This window comes from Columba livia, chromosome 13 (genome assembly GCF_036013475.1).
Source record: "Columba livia isolate bColLiv1 breed racing homer chromosome 13, bColLiv1.pat.W.v2, whole genome shotgun sequence".
NCBI classification, from domain to species: Eukaryota; Metazoa; Chordata; class Aves; order Columbiformes; family Columbidae; genus Columba; species Columba livia.
Genome location: NC_088614.1, coordinates 10959310 through 10973110, shown reverse-complemented (window position 1 = coordinate 10973110; position 13801 = coordinate 10959310). Strand labels below are relative to the sequence as shown.

The following is a 13801-nucleotide window of genomic DNA, read 5'->3' as shown; positions in this document are numbered from 1 at the left end:
CAGCATTCGTGACGGAGCAACTGGTGAGCAGGTAATCAGTTCAATGGGAACATAATCCTTGCAATGTGTTTTAATCCCCAAAACAGCCCCCTGCCGCTGTTTTGGCCCCTTCAGTACGGAGAACTGCGCTGTGGAAAGCGCAGATCTCTCTCACTTCAGATCTGCAGCAGGAGCTTCTTTCAGTCCTTTTAAGAACCTGGTTGTTAGTCAAATCCAGCTCCTTGGCAAAGGGCTGGTGAGCCACTTGTGCTTTTCTAAGCAAGCGAGCTTTAAGACTTGATTATGGAACAGTCTCCTGGCACAAGTGCTGGGCTTTGTGCCACCTGCTGTACCTGTTCCCACTGTTTCAACCTCCTGTTCTGGTGTTCAAATCCTAACGCTTACTTACTTATATTTACGTAGTCCGTTCAGTGATAAGAGAGTGCCTCTGATCAGAAAGCAGCTTTCCCATCAGCCTGATTTTCAGGGCTACACACCAGGCACTTCCAGTCCCAGTTCTGTTCTTGGCAGTGAGGTCAGTCCTTCAGTCACAGTCCAGACCTCTGGTAACGCTGACTTCCCTCTGGCTAAATTTCTGACAACAGGCTTGTCATTTATTTTCCTGTAAGAACAACTTTTACCATTGCCAAATGTAAAATCCACATCCGGTAAGCTGAAGTGATACCAGGTTTGCAATTGCCTGTTGAAATAAAGCAGCCCTTGGCTGGTGTGCAGCAGCTGGCTGACGTAAGCTGAACCTGCACCAGCAGATCAGTGACAAACAGTCCCTACTGTTATGATTCAGCCCAGGACTAAAGTCCAGTGATCCCATTTTCGGGTACAGGACGGGAACTGGTCACAGCAGGTTAAGCTGCTGGTCAACTATGGAGTAACCTCTGAAACCAGACTAGTAGAGCTGTGTTGCTAAAAGTGCATGGGCAAGGCTGCTTAGATGGCACTACACCTTGTTACATGAACTTGGGGTCAGGTCTCAACTACAGTCCTCCCTGCCTGGGGCACTTCAGTGCCTGCCCGAACCTCCGTTTGGGCTGGAGCCTGCCTCATATGGGCCCTTTGTTGCCTGGGACATATGCTGAAGAAGTACTGTGCTTGGATCAGCGCCTGCTGAAGGGAGGTCTATGCAACGGTGATTTTCAGTGTCCTAATTAAAGTTCTAGTTTGGAGAAAAAAAAAAAAAAAACAAAAAAACAAAAAACAAACCTAAAACCAATTGGAACTGACACTTGACAACAGGCTATCTGATTTAGCCCATTTCTCAAAGTCCCATGGATTGCTTCTGATCTTTATTAATACTAATTCATTGAATACCTGGTGTCAGAACTACTTTGCATGTTTATAAATTCTAAAACCATACCTTTAATCTGGTCTATAACTAAGCTTTTATCTTGCTCCGTATTGAACTGTTCCTATTTTCAGCTGCTTTGCAAATAGCTAAGCACCAAATGCAGAAAAATGTATTGTGAAGTACTTGGAGAACTCAGCACTTCAGTAACTGGAAGCTGCCAGTACCCTGGATCAAATGCCAGGCGTTGGAGGTGCAGTCAGCTGGTGGGAAACGTGCATCCTTGTACAGCCGAGCTGATCATCATCTGCGTGAGGCCATCTTACCTGGTACAGTTGCTGTTCTCTGCTGCTCACGTTCCACAACTCCATTCACTTACTGTTCCCGATTGTATTTCGATTGTATTTTTCTATATTGTCCTGCTTACTCATTTGTGGGCATGTATTAATATATATCTCATATTAATATTCCTTTCCATAATGATCAGAGTACTTTTTGCAAGCAGCTGCACCTAATTGTAAATGTAGATTCGTATCCACCAGGAGCACCTATAGAGAGGACTCACATTATCTGTACAATCTGAAAGGAAACTTGTCCCTCTCTCCCATGTAGCTCATGTCATTTGAAATATCAGTGAGCGTAGTCTTTCCCCTGTACCCACAGTAGCAGCCATGCTTGGGGCTGCCTTTGGCTTTTGGGACCAAACAGGGTGGATGGGAGAGCAGAGACGTGTTGATATTTAAATCTTGGAATGCTAACTGCAAATTTGGCTTCTTGAATTACTTCATGTCAATCACCGGAGGCAGAAGGGTGGTTCCGTGTGTGATCAGACAGATACGGCTCGCTCAAGCAGAGGCTGGTACGCCCTCTAGTGTGTTAGTTGTTATTAAAAACCAGCAAGCTGCAGGGAGCCCTGCTTCTCCCCAGTCTTCTGGGACGCTGTTCCAAGATCTACCTAGCACACTCTTTGGTTGGTGATGCAGTAGAATAAGTAACTTCGTTTTGTTAATTATTTTACTCCCCACTTTGCCTTGCTGAGTGTAGTGTGAATAGCTGTGGTATCTGTCACCTTTGTTAGAAATAGCCCAAACAACTTTGCCTTTTTTTTTTTTCCCCCTCTTTAAAACTTCTGTTGCTTGTGTTTTTCTACTGGAGCGGCTCAGAATGAGAACTTGTTTTTCACCAGGAATAGCTGCTTCCCAGAAAGGCAGCAGAATGCCTCAGAAACTGATGACTCAGAGTCCTGTCCTCACTTCAGGATTTATTTCTAATGTCATCCCCTTTCTTTCTAAGTAGCACAAAATAGTAGCAAAGAAGGATTAAAACTGAGCAAGAAAGTCTTGGCAGCACATGAAGTCAGCTTAGGGAGACAAGTTAGAATGCAGACAAGATGCTGTAGATCTCACAGGAGGAGCTTGCATCGACCACGTTCCAGCTGTTCTCCCTGCCCAGAAGCACAAGAGGGAACAGCTGGAACACAGCAACTGCTCCTGGTCCAGGACTGAGCTGACATGGTCACTGCACAGCCCAGGACACCAGGTGCTCAGCGGCTGTGGTTGCCGCTTGCTCTGGCATCAGTGGGGGCCAAGACACCTTTCATTTTAGAAGCAACAGCAGCAGCTTAATGCTTCAGTGGTTCCTTTTACAAACCTCGTGTGTTAGGATCACAGCTGAAGGTTGTTTCTCCTGTATCTTCATGAAGTTGTGCCTGGAGGACATCCTGCAGCTGCACTGAGGGGTGCAGAGCACTTGTGCCCACGCAGCTAGCCTTGCTTTGAGCTTACTGCTCCCCTGCTGCCAGCTGGGACCTTGCACCACTGTGCTGGGCTTCAGGAACTGACCTGGGACTGGAGAGCCAGCAGATAACCCAAAGCCACCATCTCCCAACCCAGGCGAGGCACGAGGAATAACGTGCACACGCTCTCTCCAGCTCCTTGCAAGCCCATGGCTGGCACTGTCTGGCTTGGATGAGCTAAAAGTAAACCTATGTCTCTTCATTGTCAAAGAAAAAAAGGTTCAGGCAAGCAGGTGCAGGCCAGGGCCAAGCCTGCGGCCAGGTGTTCTGCGGGGCGGCTGCCTCCCAAGGCAACCACCACCTCTTGGTGGGCTGGACACCTCTGCCTGGCACAGTCCTGCTTGCCATGAACATGCAGCACTGGAAGTGTGCGCAGGGGGAAGGTCGCACACCACCTTCCTTGTGCTGTTTACCACAAGAGCTGGAGATCTGCTGCCTGGGAAGATCTGAGCTGATCTCCAGTGACAGAAGCCATGTTAGAGCCCAGCAGACCCCAGGACCCTCCTGCCTGCAGACAGGAAGCCGGGAGAGGTGAGTTACTGCCATCCTGCTACCAGCCCACTGCCCGTTCCAAGGCTGGAGTGACAGCCCTTTCACAGCTGAATCACAGACCCAATCATGTACCCAGGCAGTCAAAGGAAGACACAGGAGCAGGTCTCTTATCTCGTCTATTTAGCTTGTAAATTCTTTGGAGAAAGGGCTGCATCTGGGTCTGTCTGCCCAGCATTTAGCATAATAAAGTCCTGCTCCTTGTTATGGTGCCAGGTCCTTCTCAATGCCAGCAGCTTTACAGCCTCGCTGCCTTCCTTCCCAACTCCACAGAGCTGTGCAGCTGGAAAAACCTCATATTTCCCATGGCAGCTCATTTATTTCTGACTCTACAAAACAGCAAACACAGTTAAGCCCCAGAAAATGTCTTGGGTGTTTTGTAACAAAACTCGCTCAACCAGACTTTGAAGCATTTAACTGACCCATTTCTTCAGGCAATATTTAATAGTAATTTTCACCCTGATAAGTTAAAAAACGCATCCCACCATGCTACTTCCATGTGAGCAGCTGGAAAGCTGACAGTTCTGTGGTGATGACCCCCTCCACATAGCATTAAAAGCAGCTGAGAGTGCCTGTTACAAAGGATTTGGGAGGAGACTGAATTTCCATTTGTTCAAGTAATAAAAAAGTCACCTGGACTTCACTCAGCAGGATACAGCTCGTACACAATGTGATGAAGTTTGTCTGCCCTGGGGAGAAGCCTGCCCCCCACTTCCCACCCCCACTATTTTCTGTGTGACAGTGGTCGCACTCTGTGCCATCACTCGTAGTAGACAAAGGAAAAATCCCAAAACCCTGTTCTGTTTGGATGCTTTTTCAGGTGTGCCAAGCTACGATGATTGATGTATTTCACAAACTTCATGGTTTCTTTGTCTCTATAAACTAAGGCCAAGCAGTTCTCCTCTGGATTCACTGTCAGCAGCTAGAAGGAATGAAAGTAAGGGAGTAAATGAGTTTCATAAAAATGGCTTTGATATCGTTTCTAGGAAGAAACAAAAAAAATGTCAAAAGCTACTCAGAACAAAGGTCTGATGTTAGAAAACAAGCTAGGTCACTATTTTCATTTTCATACCCCTCAAGCTGAAGCCATTACTAGACAGCAAGGCGTTCTGGACTTATTAGAGTGGCTACTCAGCACTGTCACTGGTATGGATACCAAATGTGACCCAGTAATCATCACTACCCTGGAAAAACATCACCTCTGTGACAGCCTTGTGCCCCTCCAAGGCTTCCCAAATGGTGCTGGTGGTACCAGGCACCATCAGGGCTGCACCATAACTGTTACAGTGAATGCTCATCCCTTGATGCCAAAGCTACGCCCAGGGATAGTAATTGAAGCAGGAAGGCTCCTGCGCAATAGTGAGCACCCTTGGGATTATGTCAGTGTTAGGACAAAGTGTAATTATGTCTCTCTACCCTAAACAATTTTATCTAATTTGCAGCTGGCAACGGAGGTCCTTACCTCTTCATCTTCACCTTTAGCAATGTAGGAAGTAAAACCACCATATTCTGGATCCCAGCCTTAAAACAGAAAAGAAAGATTCTTAGAAAGGCCAACACTGTCCAGGCTCCACGCAGCCTTCCTGGAGATGCCTTTTTTCCACCCCACTCCCCACAGCTACTGGATACAGGATGATCTCCAGTTTACCTCCTGCCAATCTTTTTTTTTTTCCAAATTGGAATCAACTTGAAGCAAATGTAGATTTGCCTCTTACAACAGACAGGCCGTTTAAGGTTTTTGGCTCTCTGGTCCTCATGTGTAAAGCAGTTTTGCCTTAGCAGATATGCAAAAGGCTTTCATTATAATTACCAGCATGTGCCAGGTGGTTTCGGCTGTGCATGCTGGGCTCAGCTGGTCCAAAATGCTTAGGTTTATTTAGATTTTTGTTTTCACCACTATCTAACTAGCAATCAACCTAAAATGCCTAGACATGCATAAAGTAACTTTTGAAACCACTGGGCACCGTGAATTGGAGGCGCAGGGATAATTTAGATGAGAAAAGGGGCAAAAGGGAACACTTTTAGTGGGTATTCTGGCCACCGGACCCTCCGCCATGCCCAGACCCACTGCACAGTGGGAGTATGTGTCTCCCAGACCTTCTCTCTGCCCCAGCAGTATTGCCTGGATCCTGCCAGAAAAGGTCAGAGCTGATCCCAAGGCCACAGTTCCTAATTTTTGTCTAAGTACTACTGAAATCAGGGCTTATGCAGAAGCTGGGACTAGAATGAAGTCTACTGAGCCATTCTTTGTAGGAAAAAGCAGGGAAATTTTCGCAATTGCAGCACTGCTGAGAATTCAGAAGTCCTTCCTTTATGCAAACTTTGTAAGGAGAGTCTGACATGTCTGTATTTTGTCTGCTTACCCTCACAGCCACAGTAGAAGAGCAGGTCGAGAGCAAATTCTGTTGCCTGAGTGTCATGGACTAGTGTGTAGTGCCCGTGGGTCCAGCGCCTCAGCTCCCCTGCACACAGTGGGGTACCTGAGCCTGGGAGGGAGCAAACAAGACAGAGAAACAATGAAGCTGCACAACAGCTGCCACCTGCTGAGCTCAAGGCACGTAAGGGACAAGGGCCCATGGAGCCGTCCCTCCCCGCCCCAGCAAAGTGTAACAGGAAGACAAAGTAAAACCATCGATCTCATGTTAAGTTCTTTTCTAGAGGTGGCTCTAAGTTACGTCCTTTTAACATTGTGGAGGAGTGTGGCCAAGATTTGCTCTTTGACAGGTCCAAGCTGTGATGCGCTTTGGTTTACCCAGTTCTTCGTTTTTTGTTTTGTCCTCCCCGGATTTACAGTAGCGCTCCAAACCTCAAGAGCCAGCAACCTATCTGCTCTGAAGTACACTGCAACTACCAAATGCTTCAGGGATAAGGATATTGCTCTGAACTCACTCTTCACATGCCATCCCAAGAGGTACACCAGAATTTGGGGAAACCTTTCTTTTCTCCTGGCTCTAGCTCAGTTTTCAATCTGTGCAGCCCCAAACTATGCCCTCCTCATGTGAATTTAAAATCGCATGGTGGGAACATAGATAAAAGGGCCAAAATCACTGGCTGTGGAAATCAGAAAAAAAAAAGCCTTTGTACCAGGTAAGACTTCTGGTGGGATTTTCAGTAGGCCTTTGTTTTTCATTACCTTTTATTCCAGTGTCCGTTAACTTGCCTGACTCAGTACAAGGTGAGCATTTTCAAAAATTCTACCCTTAAACTTCAAAGGCATTGTTTTAAATAAACAGCCACAATCCATGAATCAAAAATTAATCTAATATTTTATAGCAATGATACCCTGTTGCTGACAACAGGGTTATTTAGGCTGGCAGCATTTTCTGAAAAGTTAAATCTTAGTTTTAGGTATTGGTTTTCTCATTCTAATGATCCTTACTTCTGATCTGTTCACTTCCTTTTGATTTGCTCTCATACAAGAATCTGCTTTATATGAAGCAAGGGTGTAACTATCGGCAAAAGATTATTGCACAATTAATTAACAATCCCCTCCTCACCCATGCCTTAACTCCTACAGAAGTCTCACCCTTAAGACTTAACTCTGTTCAAAACAGTATCTTCAAGTTAGTAATTGTTTTATTCCGATTTCTTTTAGAATGGTCACTTATTTTGGATACCCAGCCTGACATGCTTCAAGTCCCACGTTTGTGCTGGTGCCTTGTCCTGGCTGCAGTACAAATGAGATCCTAGTTCCGTAAAAATAATTGGGAAATCTGCTCCCAACATCCTTAACATCAGGATTCTGCTCAAGTCCTTTCATGCTGCTGGACTTACTGTTCTGCATCTCGCTGTCTTGTGCTCCAGGGATGTTGTCTGGCTGATGGGGATTGCTGTCAGCGTGTTGTTCAGTCTCTGCCTGTTTGGGACTGCTGTGCCTGGCGGTGTCTGCTGCTCTTCCTTCCTCAGCATCTTCGTCCTCATCAGAGGGAGCCAGGAAGTGCAGCTTTAGGCCAGTGAAGTTGGAAAGCAGTAAAAACAAGGCCTCAGAGCGTAAGAACTGCAGGAATTTCTTCAGGACATCGGGGAGGCTGTCTTCCTCCGCTGTCTCATAGAGTCTGAAACACAGCAGAGGTATCAACAGAAGTATCTCCTTGTTGGAAAGCCAACAAGGACCATGTCCACGGGGGCAGCATCAAGCAGTGCAGCCTCGTGGCAGCTCCTGCTTGGCTGATCAATGAGTGCAGTGCACTGTCAGTCCCCACCTTTTATTGGCAGGGCCCCGGCTGCTCCACTGGATGTCTTTGCTCTCCAAAGCTTCACAGAGTAGTTGGTATTTCTCTTTCTAGGAGAGAAAAATAGTGCAGAAACTTTAACATTTTACTCCCAGGCCTCCCTTGGTGTGCTAGAAGCAGGATGGATTACATGCTTCCACCCTTCTGCTTTGTTTCCTGCAGGAAACAAAAATGCTGAAGCAAATGTTGTGATTTTTTTGAGGAGTCCCTATGCAGCAGTGTACTGGCAGGCAGAGGGGACCCCTCTGCACTGTCACAAAATAGTTGAGGTTGGAAGGGTCCTCTGGAGGTGATCTGCTCCATTCCCCTTGAGGGAAGGAAACTAGAAGGTGTTTGAGTAGACAGCTGTAGAACCAAGGCCTTTCCCAACGTGCATGATGTGTGGTACCCACCAGCCCTGTGAGCTGTTCTAGCAGAACATCTCAGATTGAACCACTGGGCTCACCTTAAGAAAATTCTTCAGGAGAATTTCTGATCGCTCCTCAAATTCCTCCTGGATTTGAGCTTGGGAGTCCATGTCCAAATAAACTAGATTGATCCACTCATACAAGATTTCATGCTGGAAGGGAAATCAATTTACAAAAATAACGAGGATTCCCCCTTTTCCAAGTGGCCATAGGGCTGGGTTCCTCCACACACACACTCCGTTCCATTTTTTTTTTTTTAATTGCACCATGAGTATTTGGTGCATTCTCTGTGCTATTGTAGATATGCAGAATGTATAGAGTCAAGAAAGATAAGCAACAAAAAAACCAGCTACAAATTTATGGACGGGAAACATAAACGAGAAAGGGATAAATTAAGGAACAAGCATACCCAAGCATCAGTGCATCCTATAACAGGTATTCCAGGGACACAAAAGAAACAGAAATGCGGATCAGCAGATGTAGGCTTGTTACTCACATCGTAGGGGATGTGTGGGCTCCTGGGCAAGGGAGCTTCAATGTGGCGCGTGGGTCTGACTATTGATGGGCCGTGAAACCAGCCGCTCACTGACAGACGGCATTTCTCCTTGGACAGAACTTCTGATACCTGGAACAACATTGAGCATCACGTCACTGTTCAGACTATAAACCATTTAAGGAGCAGCTGTAACAGGCACTGTGTAAACTCATTATAGGAAATGGACCTGACTCTGGGGAGCCTCCTGCATACACAGAGAGGTCTGACAAGGGCTGGACCAGGCTGGATTATTCTCGGCTCAAGGCAAACTTGATGCAAAAATCCATTGTAGGTTTCCAGAATCCCAGTCCAAGCTTCTACTCCAAGCTCCCAGCAGAATTCACTGCCTCTCTCTGAGAGCTTTGAGTCACTCCCTTATTAAAAGTAATTGAATTTTATTTTTCTACTGTTTATTCTATTGAGGAACCAGCTACCCCAGGATGTAAAAATGACCTGTCACAGCTTCATCTGGAAACTCAGAAAACACTGAGCATCTCCGAGCTGCAGGAGACAATACTGGTTTATTTTTTTGTCTTTTACTTTTTTAAAAGTGCTGTAATATAAGCCATCATGAAGGGCATTTGCCTGATGCCTTTGGCTCTTTGTCTACCCACCTATCAGGCTAAGTACAGCTAAACTGAACAATTTAATGTTCTAGGGTGCTATATTGTAACAGCAGTGTGAAGAAAGAGACATTCCCTTCTGACTGTTTGCAAGCCACAAACTCTTGTGAATTTCTGAATAGCACATAAAAACTTTTTTATTTTTTAGAAAAAACTCATAGAACAGGAGAAATAAACAGTCTGTTCTGGAAAAGTTTTGGCTCCTACTGATTGTTACAGATCCATAGTGGCCCTCTCCTTGCATGACTTAGAGGTGTTGGAGGTTATTTGGAATGGCTACTGAATTCTAAATCTCTTGGAAATGGAAACCACAAAGCTGCCTGGCATCAGAAGCTCATGGACTCACTCTGCTCAGCAAACACCCACAGCTTTCTTTGCCATCTCCTCAAGAAATGTACATCGTGAAGGCCAAAACCTGAAGACCTGTTAGGATGTACTGACTAAATGCCCTTTGCTTGATGCCTGAGAGGGCTTGTGCTGTGAAGGCTCTGTATTGGTCTGACTACATAGTTCTCTAATGGTAATTACTGATGAGAGGGTCAAAGAAATGATTCAGTGGGTCAGCAAATACCCTGGGCACAACCCAGGGGGTCCAGATCTGGGAGGCTTTGATTCACAGCACTCACAGTTAAGCTAAATGCTCATTTAAAAAATAAGTTTATTGTTTAAGCTGAGTTTATTGGCTGTCTGAACAACAGAGACAGTATGCAGGACTCTGAATAGCACTAATGCATGGGATTAAGTTTAGGTCAGTAGGAGCAGTCACAAGGTTTCGTGGAATATGGATTTTTTGACAAATCACAATTAGTGCTGTAAACAAGTAGATGTTTCTGTTAATTAATTCATTGTAAGACACAAGTTAACAGAAAAGTAAAACCCTAAGCAGTCTAGCTGAGGACATGCCCAACCTACATCACTGATCTTCCTCTCCAATCTTCTGCTCTTTGGCTGTTTGCTACAGTCTGTGGGGTTCTCAAGTACAGAGGAGCATCAGAGTTTGTACCAGGCAGTTCCATAGGCTGTTCATCCTGTTCCCAGACATCTTCCTGATAAGTGCCGCAGGGTGCTAATTAACCATATCAGCATTTCTACTGTAGGGTATCACACTACATTTATGTTACAGAAGCTCTACAGCCATATCTACACGGTGCCCTACAGGCAAGGGGATGCGCTGAGGAGCTCTTCTGGAGCAAAGTCATGGCATCCGCATGACAAATGTGAGCTTGTTTAAAACAAGCGAACAAACAAGAAATCTCTCTTGTCACCACAGCCAAATCCACAGCAATGGCTTGCCAGGACAGCAGTGCAAAGTAGAAATGGAAATTTTTCTTCCCCCAGGATGATGACTGACAGTTTAAAGTTGGCTTTGTCAGTTCTTGTCCTTAAAGTCCTTGAAGTCCTGCCTTTAACACACAGCACTTGGCACAAGTATCCACTCTAACCACACATCTCCCTTTCCCTTCTCCCTCCCCACCAGGACTGTAACAACACAAAGAGGGAATAACCACAACAATGAGAATCAGAAAATGAACAAGAGACAGCTCCTTGCCTGGTGGAAAGAGACTGGAGACACTTCAAAGAAAACCAGCGTGTTCCACGAAGGCACTAATGACTTGATAATTTGCTGTGGCTGAAAATGTTCTGAGGAGGAAGAAAATGTATTCTGGTTAAGGTATGAACTGGAACTCACTAGAACTCCTTCTGACTTCATGACATTGTGACTGGCACGACACCTGGGTATCAGGGGTGGAGCTCAGGGCAAGGGCTCGAAGAGGAATCAGTGGACTTGGGCTGCTGGGGGGGGGAGTTATCCTCATCACTTTAGAGTTCTGAGCACAAAACATAACTTGTTGCCCATTAGCACTGACTGACTGCTATAGATCATCTCTAAGGTGCGAATTTTACCTATAGGTCAGTTTCTCGGATTAAGGAGAAACTCTTCATCTCCCTCGTACAGTCTGAGGAGAGAGTTGCTGCAAGGGTTGTATAAGGTTCGCCTTTTTCAGCCGCCTCAGGCTGAGGTCCGAGCTCTTACCGTCTGTGCTATACAGGTCCAGCGTTCCCCCGTCGCTTTTCTCCCAGGGTGGGACAAGGTACAGGATGAAAGCGATTCTCCGACCTTCCAGCTCATCATCGTGGCACAGCAAGACATCTGCAATTACACGCATTTTGCTGCAGTAGCACCTTTTCAGTACGCACATGATTCATTCCGGTGGCTGCCTCCCAGCTTTGTCCTTGCAAGAATACAAGAAAAAACATGCCCAGTCCCAAGAACTGCATTTTCACCTGTCAGCATCGCCAGCCCAAGATCTGCAAGATTAATTTCTGTGGGATTGCTGCACTATCGGCGGATTAGCCAGCAGTTATAACTCATCATCCACTCCTCTGTGGCCGTCACTGGGCAGTGGACAGAGAATCCCGACTTAAATAATGATCCAAGCTCTTTTAAATATAGAACTGCTCTTTGAGTAGGTTTGCTGCTAGAATAAACGGGAGTGGGAGCCCTGGGAACAAAAAACTGGACCAACACTTAATTGCACAAAAGACTTTTAAAAAGCAGAGCTGACAGCAGTAAAAATTTTCCCTTTCCTACAGTGACTTTTCATGACTAAAAGGGTAAGCACAGTTGTAAACTGGACTCACCAAGGTGATGTTTTAGCATCAGACTTCACAAACTCAGCTGTGGCATTTGGAAGCTGAACATGTCACCCTTTTGCATGGGAGCAGGTACACAAACACGGGCTGAACATCTCCGAAAAGCCGTGGGCTTGCAACGGCATCGGGCCCAGTTAAAGCTATCAGCAGCGTGACTACAGCAACAGTTTTTCCATAGTTGTGACTTCGTTTTCAGAAACTTTGATTTGCTGCTGATAGCTTCCGGGATGCTCTGGAACTAGAGAGGTGTTGGGGTAGATTGTGTAATTAGGTATTCTGTAGAGATTTTGTTTCCTACACACCCACAGAACTTTTAGGGAAAGGATCGCTTATAGACTGACCAGTATATTCATATTTAGCACAGAAGATGTCAATAGTTGGCTCCAGCTCAATCTGGGTCACAGCAGAAAGCCACGCTCGGAATTCGTCACACAGAGCATGTCTGGGAAGACAAGCACAAGGTAAGTGCCCTTTTGTGTCATAAAGCACATCACCATAGCCTACACTAATTTATCATCTCCCTTCCAACTCTTTAAACAGTTAAAGGTGCTGTTGCTGCTGGTGACAGAGTAGAACCACAAAGAACTGGCCAGGAAAACAGCCCAGTGCTCACACTGTCACTGACAACAACCAACAGCGAGCGTGAAATCAGTTGTAAGGGGACAGCTAAGCAGTTCAGAAGTGATGGGTACATGAGGCCTGAATCACACCACACAGCTCAGTGGAAAACCGATAACTGACTTCAGGGCCACGATCTACATAGATTCGGCTCTTCAAGGCTGGTTTCTGGCCAGACCACCATGGCAGAGGGCGGCTGGGCCCACCCTGCAGCCACTGCCTTCCCGGGGGACCTAGCCAGGGCTTCTCCTGGCAGCCAGGACCCGAAGGAGCGTCAGGAAGATGTGCCAGGGGGGATTGAGGTTGGACATGAGGAAAAGGTTCTTCACCCAGAGGGTGGTGGAGCACTGGAACTGGCTCCCCAGGGAGGTGCCGCAGCCCTAAGCCTGATAGCGTTCAAGAAGAGACTGGACAACGTCCTCGGTCATATAGTGTGAATTCTGGGGTGTCCTATGCAGGGACAGGAGTCGGACTCGGTGATCCCTGTGGGTCCCACCCCACTCAAGATACAGACCGGATGATTCTCCCCGAGCCGGCACACCGGCGCTTTACCTCAGGGCGGCGACGTGGGGCTCCGGCCTTCCCGCCAGATCCTGGGACTGCGGCGCATGCAAGAGAAGAAGGGACGGGGGTCAGGACGGCGGCCCCGGCGCAGCGCCGCCCGCCCGGCCCGGGGCCCACCTGCCGCAGCGACAGGAGGTCGTTGCGCCGTCCACGGAACCCGAGGCCCAGCAGCTCGTCGCTCAGCCCCTCCGCGAAGGCCGGGCCCGTCAGGAAGCGCGGGATGATGCCGTGCGGGAACGGGGCCGGTTCCACCGCCGCCGCCTCTGCAAGGGAAACGACGCCGGTGAGGGAAGGAGCGGTCGCGCCGCCGCGCGGGCCGGCCCGGGGGTCGGTAGGTACCGTGGCGCAGCGGCTCCCCGCGGGCCCAGGCCGCCGCCGCCCGCTCCCGCAGCGCGGCGTCCCTGAGGGCGCCGCACAGCTCGGCGCGCGCCTCCCGCTTCCCGCGCTTCTTCCCCAGCGGCGCCGCCGCGGCCCCGCGCCGCTTGGCGCCCATGGCTGGAAAACCCGGCCGGACTACAGCTCCCGGCGGCCCCTGCGCCGC

General features: G+C 47.6%; 1 protein-coding gene across 2 annotated transcripts; it reads right to left on the bottom strand.

Moving 5' to 3' along the window:
* Nucleotides 1–4029: 4029 nt before the first annotated feature.
* On the bottom strand, nt 4030–13785 carry OGFOD1 (2-oxoglutarate and iron dependent oxygenase domain containing 1). 2 transcript variants are annotated; one of them, XM_065028933.1, is made up of 13 exons: nt 13600–13784; nt 13378–13523; nt 13249–13295; nt 12420–12520; nt 11459–11575; nt 10973–11064; nt 8762–8890; nt 8304–8417; nt 7829–7908; nt 7401–7681; nt 5990–6112; nt 5089–5147; nt 4030–4548 (listed from the first exon to the last, which is right to left on the bottom strand). In XM_065028933.1, exons 1-13 carry the CDS (start codon nt 13751–13753, stop codon nt 4387–4389), a joined length of 1605 nt encoding a protein of 534 aa, XP_064885005.1. In that variant the 5' UTR covers nt 13754–13784; the 3' UTR covers nt 4030–4386. The 2 variants fall into 2 exon arrangements, with proteins under 2 accessions (XP_064885005.1, XP_064885006.1); XM_065028934.1 differs by lacking the exon at nt 8304–8417 and having other exon boundaries at nt 13600–13785.
* Between the last annotated feature and the right edge of the window lie 16 nt (nt 13786–13801).

What these genes read in the sequence shown, in the direction of transcription:
- OGFOD1 (XM_065028933.1), bottom strand. Translation starts at nt 13,753, where the DNA reads ATGGGCGCCAAGCGGCGCGGGGCCGCGGCGGCGCCGCTGGGGAAGAAG. An exon ending in CCCCACGTCGCCGCCCTGAG is followed by an intron (nt 12,521 to 13,248) that starts GTAAAGCGCCGG and finishes TTGTCTTCCCAG; the next exon opens with ACATGCTCTGTGTGACGAAT. An exon ending in CTTCTACTGTGGCTGTGAGG is followed by an intron (nt 5,148 to 5,989) that starts GTAAGCAGACAA and finishes TTCTGTTTTAAG; the next exon opens with GCTGGGATCCAGAATATGGT.